This window comes from Bos javanicus, chromosome 11 (assembly GCF_032452875.1).
Source record: "Bos javanicus breed banteng chromosome 11, ARS-OSU_banteng_1.0, whole genome shotgun sequence".
NCBI classification, from domain to species: Eukaryota; Metazoa; Chordata; class Mammalia; order Artiodactyla; family Bovidae; genus Bos; species Bos javanicus.
The window spans coordinates 103,577,081-103,601,518 of NC_083878.1; the positions used below are offsets into that span (position 1 = coordinate 103,577,081).

Here is a 24,438-nt window from a genome sequence, read left to right on the forward strand (position 1 = left end):
TCCGGACCGCGGTAGTTTATTGACAAGGTTGCACTTTAAGGTCGCGACACGTGTGCGCGTCCCACAGAACCCGCCCATGCTCGCCGACGAAGAGGCGGCCTGGGGGGGCCGCGCCTCCTCCCGCGACGGGGAGGGCTGGACGGGGGGCCGGCTAGGCGCCCTCGGTGTCGGTGTTGTCGCTGCCCGTGGTGTTCTCTCCGTCCGCCTCCCCCTGCCGCGCGCCGAGCTGCATCTTCCGGAGGGCCCGCTTCCTGCGGGAGACCGGACAGCGCAGGCGGGCGCGGGCTCGCATGAGGCCCCCGCCCGCAGCCCCACCCACCGCCCACGCGGGCCCACCTGCGGTAGTTCTCGAAGCTCTCCTTGAGGCGCCGCCGGCCCTTCTCCTTCTCTGGGGGCTCCCGGCCGTTCAGTCCTGCGTCCTGGAGGAGGGGCGAGGCTCGGCCTGTGGGCCCCACTCCCGGCCCTGGGGCTGCGCACTGGGGACCAGGTCGGCTGGGTGCGCTGTCCCTCTTTTCAGATGACATGACGGGCCCGGGGGCCCACGGCTCCAGGCCAGGGTTCCTTCCACTACAGTGTCTGGGGTGACCCCTTTTGTTGTCGGGCTCAGTGCAATGGAAAGGGAGGCCGAGTTCCACTCACTTAACGCTGAGCCCTGTCCAGAAGACTGGACTGCTCCCTGCCCCCTGCCCAGCTTTGTCCACAAATGGAGGAGCCTCAGCTTCACCTCACTTTCCAAACACCCACACCCCAGGAGCCCGTGGGCAGAGTCTGGGATCAGCCCCCGGGTGTCCAGGTGGAGGAGTCACTCTCCGGTGTCCAGGCTGAGAACCTCCCCAGGGGCTTCCCAGGGACCCCAGGCAGCCTTACCTCTGGGGTCAGTGATAGCTGTTCCTCCTGCAGAGCCACAGACGGCTGCTCCGGGCTCTCCCCGATGGCCAGGCTGCCTGGAAGGGAGAGTGCCTGTCGGTCCTGCCCAGCTGCCAGGGTCACACTGGTTGGTACCTCTTACCTCCTCAACCTGGGCCAGCCCTGTGCCACCTCCTGGGTCCTCACTTGGACCTGCCAGGATTCCCGTTGTGTAGACACGGGGACTCAACATTCACTTCTAACCCCCAGAGTAGACGGCTCAGGTGCCCTGGAAGCAGGGGCTGGGGTCCTAGGGCTCCCTCCATATCTGGAAGGGCCCAAGGCTCAGGACCCTCAGAAAAAGTGCTCTGATGGGCTGGCTCTCCAGAACTGTCCACAGTGGGGGGCGGGTATGGATCCCAGGTCTCAGGGACATGGGGGTGGGGGCGGCCCAGGCCCAGGTCTTCCCCTGAAGCTCACACCTTTCCCTCCTCCGTGGCCTCAACCCTGGACCCTGCCCCACCTCCTGCAAGGCGCCATGCCAGCCCAGGGTTGGGGCTCCCAGGCTGGCCAGCGGCCTTCACTGCCGACTCATGGCCTGTGGGTCCTTCCTGCCCGTCCCCCGTGGGGGCTCGGTGGCTTCAAGTTTGCGTCTTTGGGCGGCAGCAGAGGGACCGAGTCCTCACTTCTCCATTTGCTGCCTCTTCCTCTTTCGGCGCCCCCCCAGCAGCTGGGGTCTGACGCTGAGGAAGTCTGTCTGGCTTCACACGCTACCTCTGTGGTAGCGCCCCTCCCCCCACCCCGCCCCCACCCTCCCAAATTCCCATCTGACACCCAGCTTCGGAGCCAGCCCCTCATCATCCCCCCGGGGCCACCCCACGCCCTGTGTCTAGGCAGGCAGAGTGATCCCGCCTCCGCCGCCTGAAGCCCCCACTGCGGTCACCCGGAGCTGTACCCCCTTCCCTGTCTGTCCCCACTTCTTGGGAGGCTGCACCCGGGCAGTGGCCACTGCCCCGCTCTCTGCTCCAGAGGGCGGGTGCCCCTCCTCTCAGCATCCCCGGGCCGAGCGGAAGCTGACCGAGCCTGGGCCCCAGGCTCAAAGGGGGGTCCTGTCCGCTTTCTGGGGGTTGCTCATCCTTCTGAGCCCCAATGTGCCCATCTTTGAAATGAGGCATGAAGGTCATGGGTCCAGGGCTGGGGCGCGCATCCCCCGGCACCAGCATCATGCAGCGTGTGTGCTGAAGGTCAAGACAGGAGCCAACTTGCCACCACGGGGAGGCCTTGGTCAGATTCCTCCAGGACAGGTGGCGGGTGTCCTCACCTTTGTCTGAGAGCTGGGTATCCTCCAGATCCTGAGGGGGCAAGAACTTCCCAAGAGACATGGGGCGATCAGACCGCCGCCCTGCCGGGAGCGGACCTGATGGTCCATGCTGCCAACCCCGGGTTGCGGTCCCCACCACCGTCCCCCGGTGCCAGCCTCTCAGGGAGGGACCTATGCTGCCCAGGTGGGCACGGAGCAGAGGGCAGGCAGTGCACAGCCAAGCTCCCAGAGCTTTGCGTACGGGACTGTGGTCTGGCGTAGGCTGTGGCCCAGAGCGTCCGGTGAAGCCCGCGCGGGCCTGACCTGCAGTCATGCTCACCTCCTGGGAATTCCTGGGTGAGCTGTCCTCCAGATCAGAGCTCTGCGGTCACAGAATAGGGGTCTGTCAGCAGGCTGTGAGGGAACCGAGCCACTCCTGGGCGTGGGGTGGGGTCCTGGGCCAGGCCCCCCACCAAGGAAGCCCCTCCCGGCTGGGCCTGGCCAGAATGTACCTCCCTGCCCACTCATCGTGCCCAGCCCTGAGCTGCGCCAGCCCTGCAGCAACCCTCCAGGGGGGCTCAGCGAGGAGCCAACCTTCCGGAGAGAGGAGGGGCTCAGGAAGGGCCAGGGACCCCTGGCGGCTCCTCCCCGGGGCTCTGTGGCCTCCAGGACACACCTGCTCCTGCGTGGCTGCAGCCCCTGCCCCCCTCCAGCACCCCCGTGGCAGGGCTGACCCTGCGGAGGCCCACCAGGATGAGCGCGTCTAGCTGCCGCCGCCGGAGCTTGCCCTCCACGGCCAGCAGCTGGCCCTCGCGCTGGAACAGCTGCAGCTGGAGCTCGTCCACCTTCTCACTCAGCTCGCGGACCTGTTTCCGCAGCGCGTCCTTGTCCTGCAGGCTGCGTGCATGCTGCGCGTGCAGCTCCTCCCGCATCAGGGTGGCCTGCAGGCAGAGGGGGCAGGGCAAGCGTCAGGGTGGGACCCTTGCTGAGCCTCCTTGTGAGCGTGGCCTGGCCCCACGCCCCAGGACACACGCACACCTCCCCCTGGCTTTCATTTCCCCTCCCGATCTCTCACTTCTCAGCACAGTCTGATTTCTAGCAACGCTCCCGGGACAATTTCCAGCAACGAGGCTGCGGAGGGGCCAGGCAGGGCCAGCGGCGGCCCCTTCCCCTCTTCCCTGAGGACAGCGCTCACGTTTGGGGCGTTTGTAAACACGACCCAGGTTCACTACGGGAAGTGCGGACCGTTCAGAAAACAAAGGAGATGACCGCCTCCCCCGAAGTGCCCCCGGCCACCCTGCTCCCGCGTTTCCTGTTTCACGGGCGCACTTGGCACCGAGAACACAATCGTTGACGGCCGTGTGATGTTCTTCAGAGCGAACACCCCATGTGCTCTCACGCCCGCCCTCCTCAATGGGGACACTGAGGTCAGCCCAGGCAGCTGGCCCGAAGTGACCAGCCAGGGAGGCCGCGGCTGCAGGAAGACTTGGAGAAAGCCAGCTTCTGTCTCCAGCGACGATCCCTGAAGCTAAGCCACACACCCCTGTGTCAGCGCTCATGGCTTTGAAGGAGCAGGAACCGCTTCTGTCGGAGCTCATTAAAGGCTGCCTTGACGACCGCCTCCCCCGAAAGGCTGGCATGGCCCTACCTGGTCCCTTTCAATGGCGACCTCCTCCATCTGCTGCAGGATGGCCTCGATGCGGTCCTTGTACATCTTGGAGTCCCTCCGCAGGGCCAGGCACTGCAGCTCCAACGTCTCCTTCTCCTCCGCGCTCTGCGGAAGACGCCAGCTAGACAGCCAGCCCCAGTGGCCGGGCTGGAGGGCAGCTCCTGGCCACGGCTGGCCCCCCGACAGCACCCCCACGCGAGGCCCCGCTGCCTACCCGGGTGCGTAGGGCCTCGGCCTGGCGCAGGTCCTTGCGCAGGGAGAAGATGGTGGCGGCCTGCTGCTGCAGGTCCCGCTGCACCCGCTGCCAGTCCTCCTCTGGCACCTGGACGTGGGGGCGGCCCGGGTCCGCCTTCCCCTCCTGTGGGTGAAGGGAGAGGGTGGTGGGGGGACGGGCCCGGCTCCCCCCAAGCCCGCCGCCGCCGGCCCGGAGGCCCACCTGCACCGAGGCCTCCAGGCCCTGCACGCGCGCCTGCAGCAGCGCCTTCTCCTGCTGCAGCTCCCAGAGCAGCTCCTGGCTGGGCCGCAGCTCCATGGCGTGCCTGAGCTTCAGCGTGTGCTTGCGCTCAACCCTGCAGTCGTCTTCCGCCCTCATGAGGCTGTGCTTCAGCCGGTCGATCTGCGGGGAGCGGGGGTGCTGTCAGTGTCGGCCGGGGCCCTGCCCCACCCCGCCCCCCGCCCCAGGCACCTCCAGCAGCAGCCCGCGGTGCCCCGTGAGGGCCGCGTCGCGCTCCTCGCTCTGGCGGGCCAGGCGCAGGGCCAGGTCGTAGTTCTCGTCCTTGCAGCGCTGGAGCTCGCGGCTGCCCGCCTCGCAGGCCTCCTTGAGCCGCTGCACACGCTCCTGGAGCTTGCGCAGCAGGCTGTCCTTCACGCGCAGCTCCTCGGTGAGGTCGTCTCTGGAGCCCAGCAGCGCCGTCAGCTCCTGCACCTTCCTCTGCAGCTTCATCACCTCGCTCATTAGCAGCTGCGTCAGGCCTGACTCGCCAGAGGCGTCTGCAGAGCGGGCGGGATCAGATGGCGCCCCCACTCGAGGACCGAGTGGCTCCGGGGCGGCTTGGCCAAGGGGTCAGCTCCCCGCCTGGGGGATAAACTGAGGCGCGGACTCACCTCCGGGCCCTGTTCCCACCCACCCCGCCGACCCCACCAGGGCAGGACAGCCCGGGGTCTGGGCGTCCATCCCTCTCTAATTCTGTCTTGGTTGAGAGGTGGGAGGACGTGACCCTGCTGGCTTCTCGGGCAGGGCTTCGGCGAGGTCAGAGGGCCTTCTGGGTAGAAGGGGCTCTGGGCCAAGCATCAGCCTGTGCCTCCCCCCTCCCACAGGCCCCACCCTGGGGCTCGGGCTCCCTTTCCTGCAGCCTCTGCCCCTCCACGAGCTCAGGCCGGCGGGATGGGAGGGACGCCCACACAGGGCCGGAAGCTGGCAGCCCCCACGTGAGGCTCACTCCTTTCCTTTCACCGGCGGTTTACGCATCAGGGGACCAGGTTCCCCTGCCCCTCGCGCCCCCAGGCCTGCACCCACCGCTCACCGATGATCACGGAGAAGACGCGGGTGGGCTCCTTGCCCGTGACTTTCCGGTAGAGCTGCGGGTAGTACAGCTCCAGGCTCTCGAGGAAGGCCACGTAGCCCTTGTGGCCCGTCCGCTGCAGGATGTCCAGGAGCACTCCTGTGACTCAGAGAGGACGCATGTGGTGGCCCACGAGGCTGCAGAGGGGGCCAGCCTGGCCCCACCTTGGGGCGCTCCCAGGGGCGTCTGCCGTGTGGGGAGCGGGCACAGTGGCAGGCAGACGGGGCGGAGGCAGGGTGAGGGTCGGGGGACCAGGGTGGGGGGCAGAGTGCGGCCGCCCGCGGCACTGACCCACTTTCCGCTTGCGGGTGACCAGGCTGGGGTCGCTGAGCACCTGCTCCTCGTCGTCGGGGCTCAGCACGTTGCACTGGCGCAGGTAGGGCGTCACGCGGGCGGGGTCGATGGCAGAGATGAGCTTCACCCGGAAGCCCTCCAGGGCGCTCCAGCACGCGTCCTCGTTCTCATAATCGGACATGGCTGGGGTGGGGGGCGGCCGCTGCTGAGCCGCGGGCCCGCGGGGGCCCAGGCCAGCCGTCTCGGCCGTGGCGGGAGGAGCCCCCTGCTGCCATTGACTCACCCAGCATCTCCCCCCGCCTCCACAGGCCCTGCTGCCGACCCTCCAGGCGCCCTGGGCTTTCTCTCCCAAGGGACCCTGGTAAGCGTCAGGGGTGGCGTGGAGATGCTCCAGGGTCAGGGTGGTGTCCAGGAGGACACAGTCGCCAGCCCCGCGGCCCTCCTCTGGCCCTGCCCGACCCCCCAGGACACCCCAAGTGCTGTGGGGGCTGGCGGAAGGCACGTGAGGGAGGGGGCCAGTGCCGGGCACCCGGGCCCCAGGCTGTGCTTCGGGACTTCCTCCTTGCCCGCGGGACAGCAGCCCTCACGTCCAATCCTCCCAGCCTCCCTTCTTCCGGTGATGCAACAGTTGCCCAGCAGCTACTGGGCCGTTCCCGCCTGGGTCAGGCTTGGCGACGCGGTGCCCTCCAGGAAGGGTGCCTGTGGACGGCCCGCTGGAGGGTGCAGGCCCGGGTGTCCTGGGAGGGGTGGGCTCCCGGGCCCTGGGCCCTAGCCGTCAGGGCTCCTCTACACCTCCCGGACGAGGCCTCGCTCTTGAGGGCTGCCCAGCCAGCTCTCCACCAGGAGACCCCCCCTACGCCGGAACGGCCCACTGCACCTCCCTCCTGCTCCATGTCCAGAAGCCCCTCTCTCCAGGGCTAGGCTGAGCTGGGGGCAGCCGCGGGTTTCCTCCTCCTGGCAGCGGGGATGGAGACCCTGACCCCGCCACCTCCCACTGAGCTTCCGATCCGTGGCGGCAAGAGAAGGACAAGCCTCCAGCTCGCAGGGAACGGGCTACACTCCTAGGGACGAGGGTGGCGGCAGGTTCGGGCTGCACCGCCTGCCCGGGGCAGACGAGGCGCTGAATGAAAGCACCCCCGGGCCGGCCCCTGCCTGCCAACCCTGACGTCTATGCATCCTGCACCTGCCGACCCCCACGGCTCCCTCTGCTGAAGCGACAGGCCGGCACAGGGTGGCCGTGGAGCAGGGACAGGCCACATAGCCAGGACTCCCTGGTGCCCCGCTGGGTCTGCCCCACACCCCGTCCCCTGCCCCAGGCCCGAGCTTGGGGCGCCACCTGAGGGAAGGGCATTGGGTCAGCCTACCTTGCATCCGCCTGGGGGGCACCTGCACGCCTGTCTGTCGGATTCAGTGCCGTGCCGGCTGCCAGGACGGAGGCGGGCAGAGCTGGGGGGGGGGAAGAGCCCAGGGTGCACTTCCTGACGGGCCCAGCTCACCCCAGAGGCAGGGGGGACCGTTCCCCCCGCAGCCTCCTGATTCGCCCTGAGCAGGGCGGCCCCGGGAGGCGGGGATAGGGAAGTGGAAGCTGCTGGGAGCACCGGGCGGGAGGGCCAGCCAAGGTTCTCCCCGGGGCTGGACGAGGCCAAGTCACCATCCAGCCCACTGTATTCCCGTGAGGACTGCAGCCTGGCATCTGTGGCGGGTACAGGGCTGGAGCCGCCGCGCTCACCTCGCATCCCTGCCAGCCCCTGGGCAGCCTTGTCCACTCCCAGGAGCAGCCCTTCTCCACAACATGGGGGACGGTGACAGCCAGGCCCTGGGACGCAGAGCCTGGCCCCCAGCCCCACTGGGCCGGCCCTACTGGCTGAACCAAGAGCTGCCTGCTGCCGGGCTGACCGCCAGCTCCGGGAAGGGGCCGCAGCTGGTGGGCAGCAGCTTGACCACGGCTGCTGGCTTCCTGTGCTCGCTTCCTGGGGGTCCTGAGCCTCAGCCCCCGGGGTTTCCTTTGCCTCCTGGCCCAGCAGGCTAATCCCTGGAAGTCCTGGTGGGCTCCCCTTGGGGGAGCTGTGCCCAGGGGTGGGGTGGGGGGGTCCTCCTGGTGCAGGAGAGGAGTGAGCTGCGCCCTGGCCCTGCACACCGGTGGCAGGCAGGACGCCGGGCCCAGGCCCTCGCTGAGCCACAGCTCTCACTTTGTGCAGCGGGGCTGTGGAGGGACCTTCCTCACAGTGTGCTTGAAAGTTAAGTATCTGGGAATCAAATAACAAACGTCTTAACCCCCAGGTCAGAGGAAGTCACAAGGAAAAGTGGAATTGGTGACTTGAGGACCAGGCACCAATGCACACGCCTGGGCGGGCGAGTCAGCCCGTGGCTGCGCGACCGGTGGGGTCTGGGCGTGGAGGAAAGGGAGTCAAGTGACCCCGGGGACTGCTGTCTGGGGGGCGGGGGCCCCGTTCCTCTGCGTGGGAACCTCCCGTGATAAGTGAACGCAAAAGGAAGCAGTGTGTGAGAACAGAGCCCCCGGGAGAAACCAGAGCCTTGGAGGGGATAACCAGACCCCCAAACCCGAGCTCCTTCAGACGGAGAAGCAGAGAGGGGCGCAAAGCTCCTGCCAAAGAAATGCCTGCACGAAATCACAGGAGTGCTGGCCCGTGGCCACCGTGCAGGCTGCCGGGGGGGGCCTGTGGGCAGCCGGGCAGCCACAGGTTCTGGGACCCGCCTGTGTGGTCTGGATGGCGGAGGAAGTGGGCTTGCCCTGCCCACGGTGGCACCAGGAGAGCCCCGAGCCCCTGGGTAGGTAGGGGCTGCCCTCTGCCTGGAGCCAGGAGCAGGAAGACCTGTTGCTCCCCCATTCTGTTCCGTGGACCTCGGAGCCCAGCTGGCTAAGTGCCAGCATGTGCAGAACTGGACGAGACCATAAGGAGTCCGTGGATTGTTTTTAATTACAAACAGGACATTTCTTTATTTCTTCCAACATTCTGGGTGCCCTTGGGGACCAGCCGAGCCAGGACGACGCGCTCACTGCTGGCGGAGCCCCCCCTCCTGGGTGGGCTCGCCTGAGTCCAGCACGGGCCCCCCTGCCTGTCAGCTGCATCGGCTGGCCAGCTCTGAGCAGTCCTAGAACGTACGAGGACCCTCGTGACAGGGTGCTCCGACCCCAGCTGGGCCCCACGGCCAGCAAGGCCAAGGCACAGTGCTGCCCTGCGGGGCCGGGTGGGGAGGAGCGAGGAGTGCTGCCCGCCTGCAGTCTCTGGAGGGGCCACGTGGAGGACACACCCTGGAGCCTGAGCGGGCCCAGTGCAGGCGGCCCCTCTGCAGTCCCCACCCACCCAGGGCCCCGTGTGCCACCCTTGTCTGTCCACTCCAGGACCAAGGACCTCCCGCACATGTCCACGCTGCTCAGAGGCTGCAGTTCTTGCTTCTGCGAACATCCTCCTGGGCTTGAGTCTCAGTTCTTGAAGACCCACCAGGCTGCGCCTACTTGGTCACGGGGTACCCTACACCTGCCTGAAGGGCTCACGTCCTGGGGGAGATAATGGACCCACACGAATGAACGTCAGGGAAGGACAGGCACCACGAGGATGGCTGGGCCTCAGGATGGGGCTGCTGTCGGGGAGGGCGTCTGAGGAATGGATCACCAAGCAGAGCCGGATGGAGGGAGGGACAGGCCTCACAGATGGGAAGAGGACAGGGCCAGGCAGACAGCTGGCAGTGCCAAGACCCCGGGGCACAGAGGGGCCGGCCTCAGGGCAGCAGCAAAGGCGGGGGTGCAGAGCCGGGGAGGGGAGTGGGCGAGGGGAGGCCCATGTGCCACGCCCGACCCCTCACGACAGCACCGCAGCCAAGGGGAGCTGGGAACACCCGGGCACTCACCCCGCGGTCACTGTAGCCGCCGCCGCTTGCGGACGTGCCTCGAGCGCCGTGTCTGCAGCACGTCCAGGTTGTCAGGGCTGTCTGGGCAGGAGGGGGCAGAGCCCTGGCTGGGGTCCGGGGCTCCCTGAAGTCCAGGCAGAGGACGAGAGTGACCCTCCAGCCCGGAGGGACAGGCAGCGAGGAGTGGGCAGCTCCTCGAGTGTGTCCCCTCACTGGGGCTGGACGGGAGGCGCTGTCTTCCTGGGGCTACGTGGGGCTGACTTTCTGCTGACCCCTCCTTCACTTGGGGACTCCGATCCCTGCTGAGAAGCCCCCCGAGAGCCAGCCTGCTATACCACAGTTCCCCCAGCTGAGCCAGGGGGCAGGGCCTGAGGGAAGCTGCCCATGCTGCTGGGGACAGCGGCTCTCCTACCCTCAGTATCCGGGGGCCAGCAGAGCTTGCCCTTTGCTTCAGCCTGGAAGACCCTGCGGACTCCTAAGGCCGTGCCCCTGGGAAGGGAAGTGGGCTAGGCCGAGCTGCGGGGGGCGTGGGGGGCCACAAATCCAGCAGCGAGCCTCACTGCTGTGGTCACCCCCACATGATGGGGACGGGCTGCTCCTGGGGGTTCTCTGGGAGGATCAATGCCTGCAAGGGACCCGAGGACCCTCCGTGTCCTGAGGGGACCAGGGACTCCCTGGGCGCACAGTAGCAGGGGACCCTTTCCTGTGTCTGTATCTGGGTTCTAGTCTGGAAACAAAAGTGGCCCGGCTTCTGCAGCTGAGAAGGCTGCAGACGTGGGCATGCCGAAATGGGCACGTGGACTGACCTCCCCAAAACACAGGTGGGGCGTGCGTGTGCAGCAGGGGGAATGGGCACAGGCCACTGCCTGCTGGCACAGGCCGGGGCGGTGGGCCCCTCACCCCACCATGCTGGCGGTGAGGTTCCTGCTGCCCGGAGTCCACAAGTGATGGGCGGCGTGGCATGGCCTCTTCCTCCTGAGATCAGCCGCCACCTCGCGCTGTGACTTTCTCCTGCTCTGGGTGGGCGAGGGCTCTGTGCCCACTACAGCCTACCTGGGCAGGGTCCCCGGGCTGCCCGTCGCTGTCGGTGAGCTCCGGCTCCTCTGGGTCAAAGTCGTCACTGTCCGTCTCGGGGTCAGGCCCAGTGCTTGCCGATAGGGTGGTGGGGACGCCACGGGGGGATAGGGTGGCCAGGAGCGCGGGCAGGGTAAAGGCAGCCAGGAAGCGTGCCCGCAGAAGCAGGTAGGCCGGGCTGTCGTGAAGCCGCTCGCGCACCAGCCCCAGCGAGGCCTGCAGGGCGCCGGCCGGCCCACCCGGTGCCAGGACCACGGCCCCATGCTCCAAGTCCTTCTTGCGCAGCAGGAGGCCGGACAGCGCACGCAGGCTGCACAGCGTGGGCGGCTGGTAGGCCAGCTGGCTCCCCAGGGCGGGCACAGGCACCCCTTGCTGCCCCCTCAGCCACTCCTGCGTGGCCACCTCGCTCTCCTGGGAGAGGAGGCTCAAGTCCAGGGGTCCGTTCTCCAGCCCGAGCCAGGGCAGCAGGGGCTCCTCCAGGTCCAGAGGTTGGGGCTCCCTGGGCCCTGAGGCAGCCCCTGGGGCCCCGTGCAGGGGCTGCGGGCTGGAGCTGGGGGGTCCAGTTGCTGGGTGGTGGGCCAGGGGTGTGTCCTGGGAGGGAGTCCTGGGTGCAGACGTCTCCCCAGACACCAGGGCCTCCTCCTCATGGGAGGTGAGTTCTGCGAGGCCACAGGCCTCAGCCACCTCTGTGGGGCTCTTGCTCAAGGGCTCCGTCCTGCAGGGAGGCTCTGGCTCCAAGTCTGTGCTGGCTGCCGGTGGCCCAGGACGGCTCTGCTCAGGGAGCCTGGGGCCCCGGCTGGCTGGAGTCTCAGTGGGCGAGGGTGGCAGAATCACTGATAGCTGCGTGGGGTCAGGAGCCCCTGTCGGCGGTGGCAGGCTCACCACGGCCTGCAGGGGTACAGGGAGCAGCCCCTGTGCCGTGAGGACCCAGGTGACGGGCAGAGGGGTGCTGGCTGCCGCGGGCATGCCCAGGGCTGGCGTCAGGCTGAGGGGCTGGACAGGCAGCTGGACGGGGCTAGGGGCTGCGGGCAGAAGCGGGGGCGCCTCAGGCAGGCCCTGTTTCCGGGACGTGGCAGGGGCCTGAGACTGTCCAAGAGCACTCAGCGGGCAGCTCGCAGGAACCTGGCCAGGGGCCCTGGAGGTGGCCGGGCTGAGGGCAAAGGCGTGCAGAGTCGGGGCTCTCTCATTCTTGACTGGTGCCCAGGAGCCCGAAACACTGGAACTGGTCACTGGAGGGCCTCCAGGCCCAGACAGCACGACTCTGGAGACGGAGGCGCCTGGGGGGGCCAGCGGCTGGAGGACCATGGGCGTGGAGACCAGCACCCGGGCCGAGAGGACGGCGGGGCCCTGCGCGGCCCTCCGGGCTCGGGCCTCCTGCAGCCGCTTCTCCCGAAGCAGCTCAGACACGGTCTTGGGCTTGGGCCGGGGTCTGCATGGAGCCGGGGCGGCTGCCTGTGGCGTGGACGCTGCGCAGCAGGCCTGCGGCCCTCTGCCTCCCTCAGGGCAGGTGCTCTGCTTTGCAGCCCCTTGGGCTGGCACGCTCTGGGTGAGGCAGCCTGGGGAGGACGGAAGGCATGCTGAAGCGCGTCTGGCGATGGGCCCTGTGTCCCAGGGAAGGGCCTGCGGGGCGGGGGCTGCTGCTGGGGCTGCATCCGGGCCGAGGGCTGTCGATCTGCCTGCACACCCCAGACCGCCCCTCACTCCCATGCTCTGCCCCATCCAGGGCGGGCCCGGCGGAAAGGCCCTGATGACCTGCGCCTCCAACACCCTCACATGAGGACTGCCGGCACCGTCACCCTGCCCTCCGCGGTCACCTCCCAGGACCCGGGACCGCTGCCCGATCCTGCCGGCGTGGGGACAGGCAAGGAGAGGCTGCGCCCGACGCCTGGGCCCAGAGGGGGCCCCTGCTCCCGGCAGGCTGGGAAAGGCTGACTGCTCATGCCAGCCAGGCCACCCCAAGGTGGGATTCAGAGACCCCCGCCACGAGGCGCTGGAACGTAAAGCCTGGAACAGGTCTAGACATACACCACCCAAAGGGAGGGGCAGGCGAGCGGTACCTGGGGCACTGTGGGCACTCGAGGGTTCCTGGAAGAGAAAGCAGAGCGGTGTCAGCGCCTCAGGGCAACCCCCACGCCGCCCGAGGCCGCCTCTCGCCCCCACACGCAGGGCTGCCCGGCCCCTCGTCGCGCGAGGCCACGCCAAGGCATCCTTGGGAGCACGCGCGTCGGTGGGGTCAAGGAGAGGCAGGGGGTCCAGCTGCTTAGGCGGGAGGGCAGGGGGCCCCAGGCCTGGACGGGGCACCACAGCACCGCGCTTGCTCCTCCGGCCAGCAATGCTCTGCTGTTGTTTCCTCCAGCAGTGACCAAGCTCAGGGACCTGGCCCAAGGATGCCAGTGCCCAGGGCAGCACGCGCCTAATGGCCCCCCCCACCCCCCTACCCAGGGGCAGTACGGCACCAGGGAGAGACATGCCATGGAGCCAGGCGAGCCTGAGTGCCCGTGGAGCCCTGCACCCCCTGGACTTGCCAGGCCCACCCTGGAGACTGGCAGACTCTCCCAGCAATGGGCATGGGCTGCTCTCGGGCGTTGGCCCAGCCTCCGGGGACCTGGGAATGCCTCACTCCCCCGCTGCATGGGAGGGAGGGAAGGGTGGCGGGCACCTGGGGACCCAGGCACTCACTCAGTCCTCACCTGAAGGGGCAGCGGGTCCCCGGCACCAGCCTGGAGCAGGGCGGGCGGCCAGGCCTTCCTCTCTCGAACCACCTCCATGCAGCCAGTCACGTCGATCTGGAACAGCTGAGGGGTGCAGGGCACACGGCTGACACCGCGTGACAGGAGGCCCCTCCCGCCGTCCTGAGGCTCCCCGCCCCACGAGGCTGTCCATGGAGGGACTCAGGCCAGTGTTGATCACAGCGGCTCTCGCAGAGCAGACTGACACCCGGGGGGCCTGGCCCGGCTGCACAGTCCCGGAGGCCATGGCCGTGTGGCTCCCGCCCAGCCTGGACTTGGGTCCTCCAGGCTGCCTGCTGCCCACCCCCTGCCCTGGCCCAGCCCTGTGGGATGTCCAGGACCTTTGTCCCCTCAGTCCCAGGCCCTCCCACACAGGGACGGTGGCACGGACACCCCAAGGCTGCCCCTCCCCCGTTGACTCGACTGCTGAGAGTCACGGGCCTCGGAAGGACCACTTTCAAGGATTCACAGCCTTAAAAAGCCTGGACCTGGAGACGTGAATCCACCACAGGCTTCAGAACTCCACCAAAACGTAAAGAACAAGAGAAGAAAGCTGTGTTTGGGGGCTTCTCACCTGAATGAGGAGGGCAAACACTGGGGTGCTGGCCAGGTGGGCGCCCTGGAGCTGTCTCCTGATACCATCAGCTGCAGGGACACGGACACGTGAATAGAGCCGCCTGGAGACAGCACACCAGCGGCCGCTGCACTCAACCAGAAAGGGGCTGAGGGCCCTGAGGACAGGCTGGCGGCAGCCAGGGACGGGTGCTCCTGAGCCCGAGACTCCCGCCCCCTGGGGCGTATGCCCCGCCCGTGGGCGCCTGCGCACTGGGAATGCCAGGGTGAGCCTCGGGCCCCTTCCAGAGCCAGCTGCCACGTGCTGAGCGAGACAGAGGAGGAGGCCGAAGCAACCCCTGCAGGTTGACACTGCGTGCATGGGCCCTGCCCCTCCCTCCCAGGCAGGCAGGTATGCCTGTAGGTCCCCCGCCCCCTTCCTCTCCTCCCCCTCATGGCCCCAGGGCAGGTGCCCGGCCCCCTGCCGCTCCTCCCCCTCGTGGCCCCAGGGCAGGTGCCCGGCCCCCTGCCTCTGCCCCCGGCACCCCGGGCAGTACCTCGACGGGGCCGCATGGCGGGCCTCGGGCGAGCGCACAGCAGGTCGACCTCTCCCACCCACGGGCTCACGGCCGTCAGAAGCTTGTGCTCCAGGAGCCTCCTCTGCAGGGCGTGTCCCTGGCGCCGCTGCACGGTCCTGGCCCACTGTGGCTGCACGCGGGGCCTGGCCTCGTCCCTGCTGCCGCCGCCAGGGCTAAGCCCTGGGGCTGAGCCAGGCGGGTGAGGCTGCCTCAGCCTCTCCTGCTTGGGGAGAGAAAGGCCTCTGGCATGCGGGCTGGGCTCTGCTGCGGGGCTGCCATGTGCCTGCCCGCACTGTCCTCTACTCCTCTACTCTACGCCGGGAGCCAGAGGGCGGGGGGACACCCAGGCCAGGAGGGGCAGGGAGGGGCAGGGAGGGGAGACAGGCGGGTGGCAGGGGTCAGGATGGTCCTGGCGGCCTGGGTGCTGCGGCTGGCACCAGCAGCTAGGCCTGTCCCGAGCACCCACGGCCCCGTCCCCAGGGGTGCCCTGAACAGCCACCCCCCGCGAAGCTGGCTGCCATTGGGCACACACAGCACCCTGCACCCAGGCTGCTAGGAAAACGGCCCCTGCAGTAAGGTGGCCTCAGAGGAGGGCGGTGTGTCCCTAAGGCCATCCAACAGCTCTGTCCTGGGGCGCTGAGGGCCAATGAGTTGGAGGATTCCCTGGCAGGGCCTGGGGTGAGGACTCTGCGCTCTCACAGCTCGAGCCCGGACTCAACTCCTGGGAACCAGGATCCCACAGGCTGTGAATGGGGCAAAAAAAAAAAAAAAGAGAAAGCAAGCAAGCTGGGGAGACGGAGGGGGCCGGCCTCCAGGGAGTCAGCAGCTGTCCAGGGCAGCTCTCAGGGGCCAGGAGCGGGTGCCGTGACGTGCAATGGGGAGGCCTCTGCCCCACACCCAGGCCGCTGCCGCCACTGGGCGCAGCCCCGGTGACCCCCGGGCAGGGGCGTGCTGCACCCTGAACCCACCTTGCCCAGCAGCCCCTCGGAGCTCCAGCGGTGAGCGGTGGCTGGGCACAGGCACCCGACGGTCCTCGGGTCGGCGCTCCGGCTCCTGGAAGCCAGCTGCCCTGTGGGGGCCGGGGCTGTGGCCTGGGCTGTGTCAGGGCCCTCGGGAGGGCGTGGGCAGCCCCCGGCGACTGCTCCCCGCAGCTCCTCTGTGCTCTGCCGGGCGGGCACCCACAAGTCCATGTCCGGCACGGTGTACTGAGCTGGCGGCGGCTCCGGGCCGCCCGCCGGGGCCTCCTCCGGGACATCCTTCGGGGCCTCCTCAGGCTCTGAGTCCTCCCAGCTGCTGTTGCTGCTGCTTCCACTGCTGGGGCTCCAGCGCGCCCTGCGGCGGGCCCGCTGCCGCTGCTGTGAAGGGAGGGCTTCAGTGAGGGGGAGCTGGGGGCAGGCCTTCAGCAGGGGCGCCTGCAGGGAGCCAGGGGCGGGGCTGGACCTCCCGCCCCGCAAGAGGCCAGGTCTCTCTGTGCTCGGGTGCCCGGAAGCAGAGACACCAAGGCCGGACCAGATGTCCCTCCTTCCTGCCCCACCAGCTGCTGTCCCCTCGTCCTGCCTGGGGAGACGCTACCCGTCTGCGGGGAGTTGGGGGGCAACTTTTAGTAAAGCCTCACCCTGACCATGATCTTCCATTTGCTCAGGCACTGGGAGCCTGACCGATGGGGTAGTTCAGAGGCTATTTTTGCCCAGTGACCTACGAGAGCAAAACAACACGATGTTACTTCTTACAGGCGGGCTTCGACAACACTGGTCCGAACTCTCCACTCTGCAGCGTACTGGCAGCTCCTCCGCAGGCTGCATCGGGCTCCCCAGCCCGCGCAGGTGATGACAAGCCGGCATCTGACTCCCCGAGGGGAGGTTCTAGCAAACGCACAACCATAACTCAAGAGCTACCCCAGTTTCCGTGGACTGGCCCTGGAATAGCTGTGTGCCCAGGCTTCTAAGGCAGATGTTTCAGGTTATCTGGCCTTTTCTTCCACACCGTGCGGGTGGGATGGCAAGCTGGGGCGGCCGGCCTGCATGTGACAGGCCCCTCAAACCTGGCCATGTGACAGCTCAGGGTCTACTCTAAGGAGATGTTACAAACATAAGCAAAGACAGAGCTACTGAACCCTTAGCCCATTCCACCCCTCTAACAGAAAATGAGCAACAGAAGTCAACTGTCAGAAGACAGGGTGAATAACCTGCGTGCTAGTACTCAAGAAAGCACGTGTGATCGTGGAAGAGAAGACGAGGATGCAGGACAGGTAGAGACGAGAAACACTGGTAACAGACAGCGTACCGGCATGTGGCAAAGTGAGACCTGGCTGCTCAGCGACGCGGAAAGACAGCTTAAAGGAGCTGGCCTCCAGGAGAGCCGCCTGCGCGGGGAGGACCGGACAGGCGCGGGCAGCAGCCGCCTCCAGGGATGGGGGCGCTGTGCTGCTCTCCTTCTCCTGCGTCTCCACTCCCAAGCTTCCTGTAATAAACCTGAGTGGCCTGGCGGCTGGGACTCTGTGAGCTCAGTGCTGAGGTTCAGTCCCTGGCTGGGCACTTGAGATTCCATAAGCCACGTGGCACAGTGAACAGACACAGACACATGTGGAGCAGGAGAGCCCGTGGCCGGGGAGGCAGCCTCCACCGCAAACCAGGGCCTCAGAGCTGCGAGAAACCCGGGCAGCAAGCGTGTCCGGGACTGGAGTGGGAAGACCGCGAGCCTGCCTGCGCCCGCTGACACTTCACAGTTAGCGCCACTCAGAGAAGACCAGCAGGGCGGGCGTGCGCGGGAGCCGAGGGCTGCGGGAGACAGAGGCTCCATTCTGCACACAGTCTGACGTGAGACCTGAGACAGTGGTTTGCAAGGCGCCTGGGGCAGACACGCAGCTGGCTGTGGAGAGCCTCTCGGAGGCGGGAGGCAGCAGGACGCCCCTGGCGTGGAGACACTGGCAGCAGCCATTGCCGGGGGCTGAGTCTGCCGTGGTAACACCAGGGCGGGTGGGTGCCCTTCTGGAACTCTCTGTCTAGCCTCCTAGCTCCAGAAGCATGGCCCTGTCCACCAGCGGCTGGCAGGAGTCCCACACCAACCCACCCGCACCCCAGGTGTGCTGGCAACCCCACGGGAACTCTGCCCTGCCCTGCAGCAGACCCAGAGCCACTGCTCCAGGCGCAGCCTTGCAGCCCAGTAAACCAAGGCCCAGCCCTGCCCGCCAGCACCTCAGCAGTCAACCCTGCCAGACACCCCACACAGGGGCACGCCCAGAGCACAGCACTCTGGTGACCAGAGAAGACTGTGCTGCTGGGCCCAGAGGACAGCTCCTACACAAGGTCACTTCGCCAAGACTGGGAGACCTAACTGATCTAATGCTTAGGAATAAACAAAGAGGACTGGGCAAAATGAAGTTGCTGGTAACATGGCGCAGTAGGGGGTGTTACCATCCCGCTTACATCCATGGACAGACCATCTGGACAAAAAATCAATAAGGAAACACTGCCTTAAACAACACGCTAGACCAGATGGAATGAAGAGATACACACAGGCGCGGCCCAGGTGGTCCAGAGGTTAAGAATCCGCCTTCCAATGCAGGGAACACGGATTCAATCCTCAGTCTGGGAAGACCCCGTGTGCCACGGAGCCTGCGTGCCACAACTGCGGAGCCTGTGCTCCAGAGCCTGGGAGCTGTAACTTCTGAGGCCACGCACCGCAGCTACTGAGGCCCGTGCCCCACGGCAAGAGAAGCCACCCCAGCGACAGGCCTGCGCACGGCGACCTGGGACGCCCCGCTCACCGCAGCTAGAAGAGCCCACGTGGCAGTGGGGATCCCCACTCGCCACAGCTAAAGGAGAGCCCACGCAGCAGTGGGGATCCCACTCGCCACAGCTAAAGGAGAGCCTACACAGCAGTGGGGACCCCGCTTGCTGCAGCTAGAGGAGAGCCCACGCAGCAGCGGGGACCCCGCTTGCTGCAGCTAGAGGAGAGCCCACGCAGCAGCGGGGACCCCGCTTGCTGCAGCTAGAGGAGCCCACGCAGCAGCGGGGACCCAGCACGGCCAAAGCAGATACAAAAAGTGACTTTAGAGATTAAAAAAACTCAATGAAACTAAGCGCTGCTTCTTTGAAAAGATAAACGAAATTGATAAATCTTTAGCCAGACTCATCAAGAAAAAGAGAAGGCCCAAATCACTAAAGTCAGAAATGGAAAGAAGTTACCACCACAGAAATGTGAAGGCTCGTGTAAGACCATCATGAGCTTCCTGGGTGGCTCAGCGGTAAAGAACCCGCCTGCAACACAGGAGAGGTGGGATCAATCCGAGGGGTCAAGAAGATCCCCTGAAGGAAGTGCTAACCCACTCCAGTATTCTTGCCTGGAGAATCCCATGGACGGAGGAGCCTGGTGGGCTACAGTCCATGGGGTCGCAGAGAGTTGGACACAACTGAGTGACTAAATAGCAAGGTAAGATCATTACAAAACACTGTATTTCCAAAAAAAACTAGACAATCCAGATGAAATGGATAAACGCCTAGAAAAGTACTCACCTAAGACTGAGTAGAAACACAAGCTGGAATCAAGATTGTCGGGAGAAATATTAATAACCTCAGATATGCAGATGACACCACCCTTATGGCAGAAAGTGAAGAGGAACTAAAAAGCCTCTTGATGAAAGTGAAAGAGGAGAGTGAAAAAGTTGGCTTAAAACTCAACATTCAGAAAACGAAGATCATGGCATCCGGTCCCATTACTTCATGGGAAATAGATGGGGAAACAGTGGAAACAGTGTCAGACTTTATTTTTGGGGCTCCAAAATCACTGCTGATGGTGACTGCAGCCATGAAATTAAAAGACGCTTACTCCTTGGAAGGAAAAGTTATGACCAACCTAGACAGCATATTAAAAAGCAGAGACATTACTTTGCCAACAAAGGTCCGTCTAGTCAAGGCTATGGTTTTTCCTGTGGTCATGTATGGATGTGAGAGTTGAACTGTGAAGAAGGCTGAGTGCCGAAGAATTGATGCTTTTGAACTGTGGTGTTGGAGAAGACTCTTGAGAGTCCCTTGGACTGCAAGGAGATCCAACCAGTCCATTCTGGAGATCAGCCCTGGGATTTCTTTGGAAGGAATGATGCTAAAGCTGAAACTCCAGTACTTTGGCCACCTCATGTGAAGAATTGACTCATTGGAAAAGACTCTGATGCTGGGAGGGATTGGGGGCAGGAGGAGAAGGGGATGACAGAGGATGAGATGGCTGGATGGCATCACTGACTCGAAGGACGTGAGTCTAAGTGAAGTCCGGGAGTTAGTGATGGACAGGGGAGGCCTGGCGTGCTGCGATTCATGGGGTCACAAAGAGTCGGACACGACTGAGCGACTGAACTGAACTGAGCTGAAGACTGAGTCAGGAAGAAATAAAATCTATGAACAGACTGATTACCAGGAAGAAAACTGAATCAATAATAATAATAATAAAACTCTATAAACAAACAACAGTCCAGGACCAGATGACTGCGTGACTTTTCCAAAACATTTGAAGAGGAGTTAATATACCAACGTCCACAACAGTATTATTTACAATAATACATGGAAGCAACTTAAGTGTCCACTGGTAGATGAATGGACGAAGAAAAATAAGTACATATATTCCGCATATACACAATGAAATATTCCTCAGTCATGAAAGAAAAAAAAATCTTCCCATTTGCAACAACATGGATGGATCTAGAATGTGTGATGCCCAGTGAAGTAAGTCAGACAGAGAAAGTATGACCTCAGTTGCACGTGGAATACGAAAAACAGAGCACACCAAACAAGCAGAAAGTGGGCGCATGGAGCAGCAGTGGGCAGCTGCCACGGAGCAGGGTGGGCAGGTGCCATGGGGCAGGGCGGGCAGCTGCCACGGGGCAGGGCGGGCAGGGGACAGCGCAAGCGCCGGGCACTAAGAGGCAAGACCTCCGATTACAGAATTACATCAGCCCCGGCATGTGACACACCACGTGGGGAACGCGGTCAGTAAGTTATGGTGACCGTGTGCGGGACGGGCGGTCACCAGACGCAGGGTCACTTCATGACACGGGCAAACGTTACCACCACCACGTGAGTGAACGGTACGCAAACACGGGAGTCCGGGCTTACCAACGCCGTATTTTTCTATCAATTCAATTAACTTCTTCACTTCTTTGGAATTCCATCGTCCCTTTTTCAAGCTGAAATGTAACCTTCTGAGGTATCTGAAGGCGACATAAAAACAAAGGGACTTTAGAAGCGAACGCGCTCCTGCCGCTGTCCTGCCGCTGTCCTGGCGCCTGCACTCATTTCTAAGCCATGACACCCAGAGCACAGGCACCAGAAGGAAAGCACAGGCACGCTGGACTTGCACGAAGTTACAGACTTCTGTGTTTCAAAGGTCACCTTCAAGAAAGTGAAAGACAACCCAGAGATTAGAAGAGGGGGTCCGCAGATCATGTGTCTGCTGAGACTTGTTCCTGGAATATACCAAGCACCCTCATAACTCAAGTTTAAAAATGGGCAAAGGACAGAAATAGCTATTTCTCCAGAGAAGACACAGAAATGGCCAAATAACACACGAGAAAGGCGCTCGACATCAACACCCTTTGGGAAAAGCAGACCGGAAGTGCAGAGATCCCGCCTCACACCGCTAGGGTGGCTTGAATCGAAAATGAAGTGTGAGCCGGCGAGGACGCGGAGACCCTCCTACTCTGCTGGTGGGGATGCCCTGAAGGTGGTGCAGCCACTCTGGAAAATGGTCACTCCTCGGAAGGTTAAACCGAATCCCCACATGACCCTGTGACTTCACTCGTAGGCACCGCTGAGAAGAGCGAGCACGCACAGCCACGCGGACACGCGGCCTCCGAGCTTCAGTCCCGGCGCGGCACGCGCGAGAGCCCCGCTCAGTGTCCGTGCAGCGTCAGCATCGCGCCTGTTTATCTGCTCATCTGCTGATGGACACGTGGCTCGTTTCCACCTTTTGGTTGCTGTGCCCAGCGCTGCTATGAACAGGGGTGGACAATGTCTGAGTCCCTGATTTCCATTTTTTGGGTACAGGGTGGAATTGCTAGACAACATGCTGTGCTAAGTCGCTTCAGTCGTGCCTGACTCTGCGTGACCCCATGGACTGCAGCCCGTCAGGCTCCTCTGTCCGTGGGATTCTCCAGGCAAGAATACTGGAGTGGGTTGCCAGTTCCTTCTCCAAGATAATACAGTAATTCTCCGTTTATCTTTTTAGGAATCCCTGAACTCTTTTCCACAGCGGCTGCCCTGTTTCAATCCCACCAAGAGTGTACAAGGGTTCTGATTTCTCTGCATCCCCTCCGACACTTATTTCCCATTTTTATAAAACATGCGCCATCTTGAAGTGCGTGAAGCGGCACCCTGCGGTGGCGCTGACCTGTATTTCCGTAATGACCACGCCGGCGCTCTTCACGTGCTCAAGGCCGTTTATGCGTCTTTTGGAGAAACGTGCGTTCAAGCCCATTGTGCCTTGTTTTCCCCTAAGTATTTATTTCTTTATTTGGCTGCGCTGGGTCTCAGTTGTGGTCCGTAGGATCAAGCTCCCTGGCCAGGGAAGGGACCCGGGCCCTCGGCATTGGGAGCATAGTCTTACCCACCGGACCGCCAGGGAAGTCTCTTTGGTCCATTCTTGAATTTTTTTTTTTTTTTTTTTCTGTAGGGAATAGTGTTTCTTTTGTGGGGTGATCAAAATGTTCTAGAATTGTGATGATGGCTACACGGCTCAAGAAATACACCCAAACCTACAGAACTATCTACTTTAAATGAATGGTTTCTACGTGAATTATGAATAATACTGCTTAAAAAAAAACTCAGGGAAACTGCCACCAGGGGATCTCAAAGGATGTCCAGTGGAGCCCGTGCACACGTCTGGCTTCAAAAAGAAGCGACCCTGCTTCCTGAGCGGGTCCATCCGCATCCTCCCTGCCCCCAAGGCCACACCCTCTTCCCACGCCAGCAGGCCACCCTGGGCCAGTCTCCCTACCCACCTGGTGGCCCACCTGGAAGCAACCCCAGCAAGCCTTCCTCTGCCCAGAGCTGTCCCACTCACCGATCTCGGCACTGGGCATCGCTCCTACCTGGCACCTCTTCCCGGATTTTAAACCAATCCTGCTCCCCATACTTGGCAACTGCTTGAAGCAACTTCTGCAAGGAGACAGGAGCAGAGCCGGTCACAACCTGCCCAGCCCAGTCCAGCCCGAACTCCAGGCCCCAGGCCCCAGACACACCGCGTCCTCCTCTGGGGCCCAGAGCCCCTTCCTCAGGCTGGGGTCCAGGCTCTTGGTCCAGCGGTAGATGAGCTGCATGGAGTCCCGCCCCTCCATGTAGTAGACAACTGCGGACAGAGGGGGCTGGTTGGCGCCGTGCTTCCTGGGTCCCCCAGAGAGGAGCCACGCTGACCACAGAGAACTGACCGCAGGTGGCCCGGACGTCACAGCACCGCCCCCGCCCCCCCAAGTGGACCAGGGCCCTGCCCGGCAGGTGTGGGACTCACTCCTCCGGTAGGGGATGTGGCTGCCGACGCGCATGGCCTGCACGAGCCGCGTGAGCATGCGGTCCTCCTCCTCCGTCCACTCCCTGCGCTTCAGGGCCGGGTTGTGCTGCTGGTACCTCTGCAGGCACTGGAAGGCGCTGCGGTGCGTCTGCAGGGCCAGAGCGGGGCAGGGGCTGACCAGGCCGCCCTGGGGCACTGGCGGAGGGCACCCCGACAGAAGGCCCAGGGCCACTGAAGAGGGCCCTTGACATCAGCTCATCGAAGTGTGCCCACAAACGTCGCCTCCCTGATGTGACACCAAAATCACCGCAAGCACAAATTCCCAAGGGAGGCCTCTGCTTGGCCAGGACTGCGGCGAAGCGTCCTGCACTACAGGCCGGGCCGCGGCCCTTAGGCACCCCCTCTGAAGCCCCCCTCAGGGGTGGCTGAGAGATGCACGTGTCAGGGTGGTGCTGGAGAGTCCCTGGGGTGGCGCCTGTGTCCAGGGACGCCCTCTCAGGGAGAGCTCCGAGGTAAAGGCCCCCCAGCTTCCAGCTGAGCTCACAGACCCCCGGGGCCCACTGTAAACATTTCTGTGCATGTCCTCCCCCTCACTCATCTGTGGAAAAGCGGTTTTCCACGAGCCCCCTGCGGTGACGTGACGTGTCTTCTCTCCCAGAGAAAGCTCTCTGGTTACAGAGCACAGGGGTTGGCGATGTCTTTTGAGACATCAAAAGCAGGATCTGTAAAATGAAGAATTCCTAAGCTGGACTTCACCGAAGTTAAAAAGACAATGGCAAGAGAATCAGAAGACAAGTCCCAGACTGGGAGAAGATAACTGCAAAAGGCACATGTGATACGGACGGTTACCTGAGTCACACAGAGCACACGTATGACTTAGCATCAGAACGTGAACAGCTTGACCAAAAGTCAGGCCAAGACCTCAGGAGACGCCGCACCAAGGGCGACATACGGAAGGCAGATAGGTGCGTGGGGACAAGTGCCCCCTGGACAGTCGTCCAGGAAGACGCAGGTTAACCCAAGACGCTGCAAAAGCAGCCGAGATGCAGAACCCTTACGCACCAGATGAGGGGGACGCGGGGCGGCGCAGCCGCTGTGGGAGACAGCCAGCTGCTTTCTCATAAGCTGAGCGCGTCCGCACCGCGTGGCCCAGCGGCTGTGCTCCCAGGTATTTATCCAAAGGGAGGAAAACGTCCCTCCACCCAGAAACCTGCATGTGGGTGTTACTGGCAGTTTTACCCATAATTGACAAGTCTTGTAAGCGCACCCAGGATGCCCTTCAGTAGGTTAATGGAAAACTCTCGCCCATCTAGACAATGGAATGTTAATCGGCATGAACAAGAAGAGAACCATCAAGCCACGAAAAGACATGCAGGAACCTTAAATGCGTATCGATGAGAACCACGACGAGTCAGCGTAGATCTATCTCTGGTAAAAAAGAAAAAAAAAAATCTCCGTCTTGTGAGTGATG

At 63.8% G+C, this 24,438-nt stretch overlaps 2 protein-coding genes across 15 annotated transcripts in view; both read right to left on the reverse strand.

Moving 5' to 3' along the window:
• CARD9 (caspase recruitment domain family member 9) lies at positions 1–7,112 on the reverse strand. 9 transcript variants are annotated; one of them, XM_061434069.1, is made up of 13 exons: positions 7,036–7,112; positions 5,669–5,854; positions 5,339–5,476; positions 4,501–4,805; positions 4,252–4,431; positions 4,030–4,173; positions 3,795–3,920; positions 2,896–3,087; positions 2,487–2,528; positions 2,168–2,198; positions 868–944; positions 337–419; positions 1–251 (listed from the first exon to the last, which is right to left on the reverse strand). In XM_061434069.1, the coding sequence occupies exons 1-13, from the start codon at positions 7,040–7,042 to the stop codon at positions 152–154; spliced, it is 1,611 nt and encodes a 536-aa protein (XP_061290053.1). In that variant the 5' UTR covers positions 7,043–7,112; the 3' UTR covers positions 1–151. The 9 variants fall into 9 exon arrangements, 5 of the variants coding, with proteins under 5 accessions (XP_061290053.1, XP_061290052.1, XP_061290051.1 ...); XM_061434068.1 differs by having other exon boundaries at positions 2,168–2,213; XM_061434067.1 differs by having other exon boundaries at positions 2,168–2,528.
• SNAPC4 (small nuclear RNA activating complex polypeptide 4) overlaps positions 7,036–24,438 on the reverse strand; it is a 25,095-nt gene continuing 7,692 nt past the window's right edge. The window contains exons 11-23 of one of the 6 annotated variants that reach the window (XM_061434060.1): positions 22,968–23,115; positions 22,702–22,808; positions 22,524–22,618; positions 20,579–20,673; positions 16,090–16,169; positions 15,443–15,829; positions 14,454–14,694; positions 13,919–13,989; positions 13,306–13,410; positions 12,673–12,700; positions 10,595–12,171; positions 9,542–9,665; positions 8,601–9,191 (exon numbers count right to left, since the gene is read on the reverse strand). In XM_061434060.1, the coding sequence (XP_061290044.1) occupies positions 9,549–9,665; positions 10,595–12,171; positions 12,673–12,700; positions 13,306–13,410; positions 13,919–13,989; positions 14,454–14,694; positions 15,443–15,829; positions 16,090–16,169; positions 20,579–20,673; positions 22,524–22,618; positions 22,702–22,808; positions 22,968–23,115 (3,051 nt within the window). In that variant the 3' untranslated portion in view covers positions 8,601–9,191; positions 9,542–9,548. Of the gene's footprint in view, positions 7,118–8,600; positions 9,666–10,594; positions 12,701–13,305; positions 13,411–13,918; positions 13,990–14,453; positions 14,695–15,442; positions 15,830–16,089; positions 16,170–20,578; positions 20,674–22,523; positions 22,619–22,701; positions 22,809–22,967; positions 23,116–24,438 lie in introns of those variants that run through there. The other 5 variants (XM_061434057.1, XM_061434059.1, XM_061434056.1 and 2 more) reach the window with 5 other exon arrangements.

What these genes read in the sequence shown, in the direction of transcription:
- CARD9 (XM_061434067.1), bottom strand. An exon ending in CACCCGCAAGCGGAAAGTGG is followed by an intron (nt 5,477 to 5,668) that starts GTCAGTGCCGCG and finishes TCTGAGTCACAG; the next exon opens with GAGTGCTCCTGGACATCCTG. An exon ending in CCGAGGCCCTACGCACCCGG is followed by an intron (nt 3,921 to 4,029) that starts GTAGGCAGCGGG and finishes CGTCTTCCGCAG; the next exon opens with AGCGCGGAGGAGAAGGAGAC.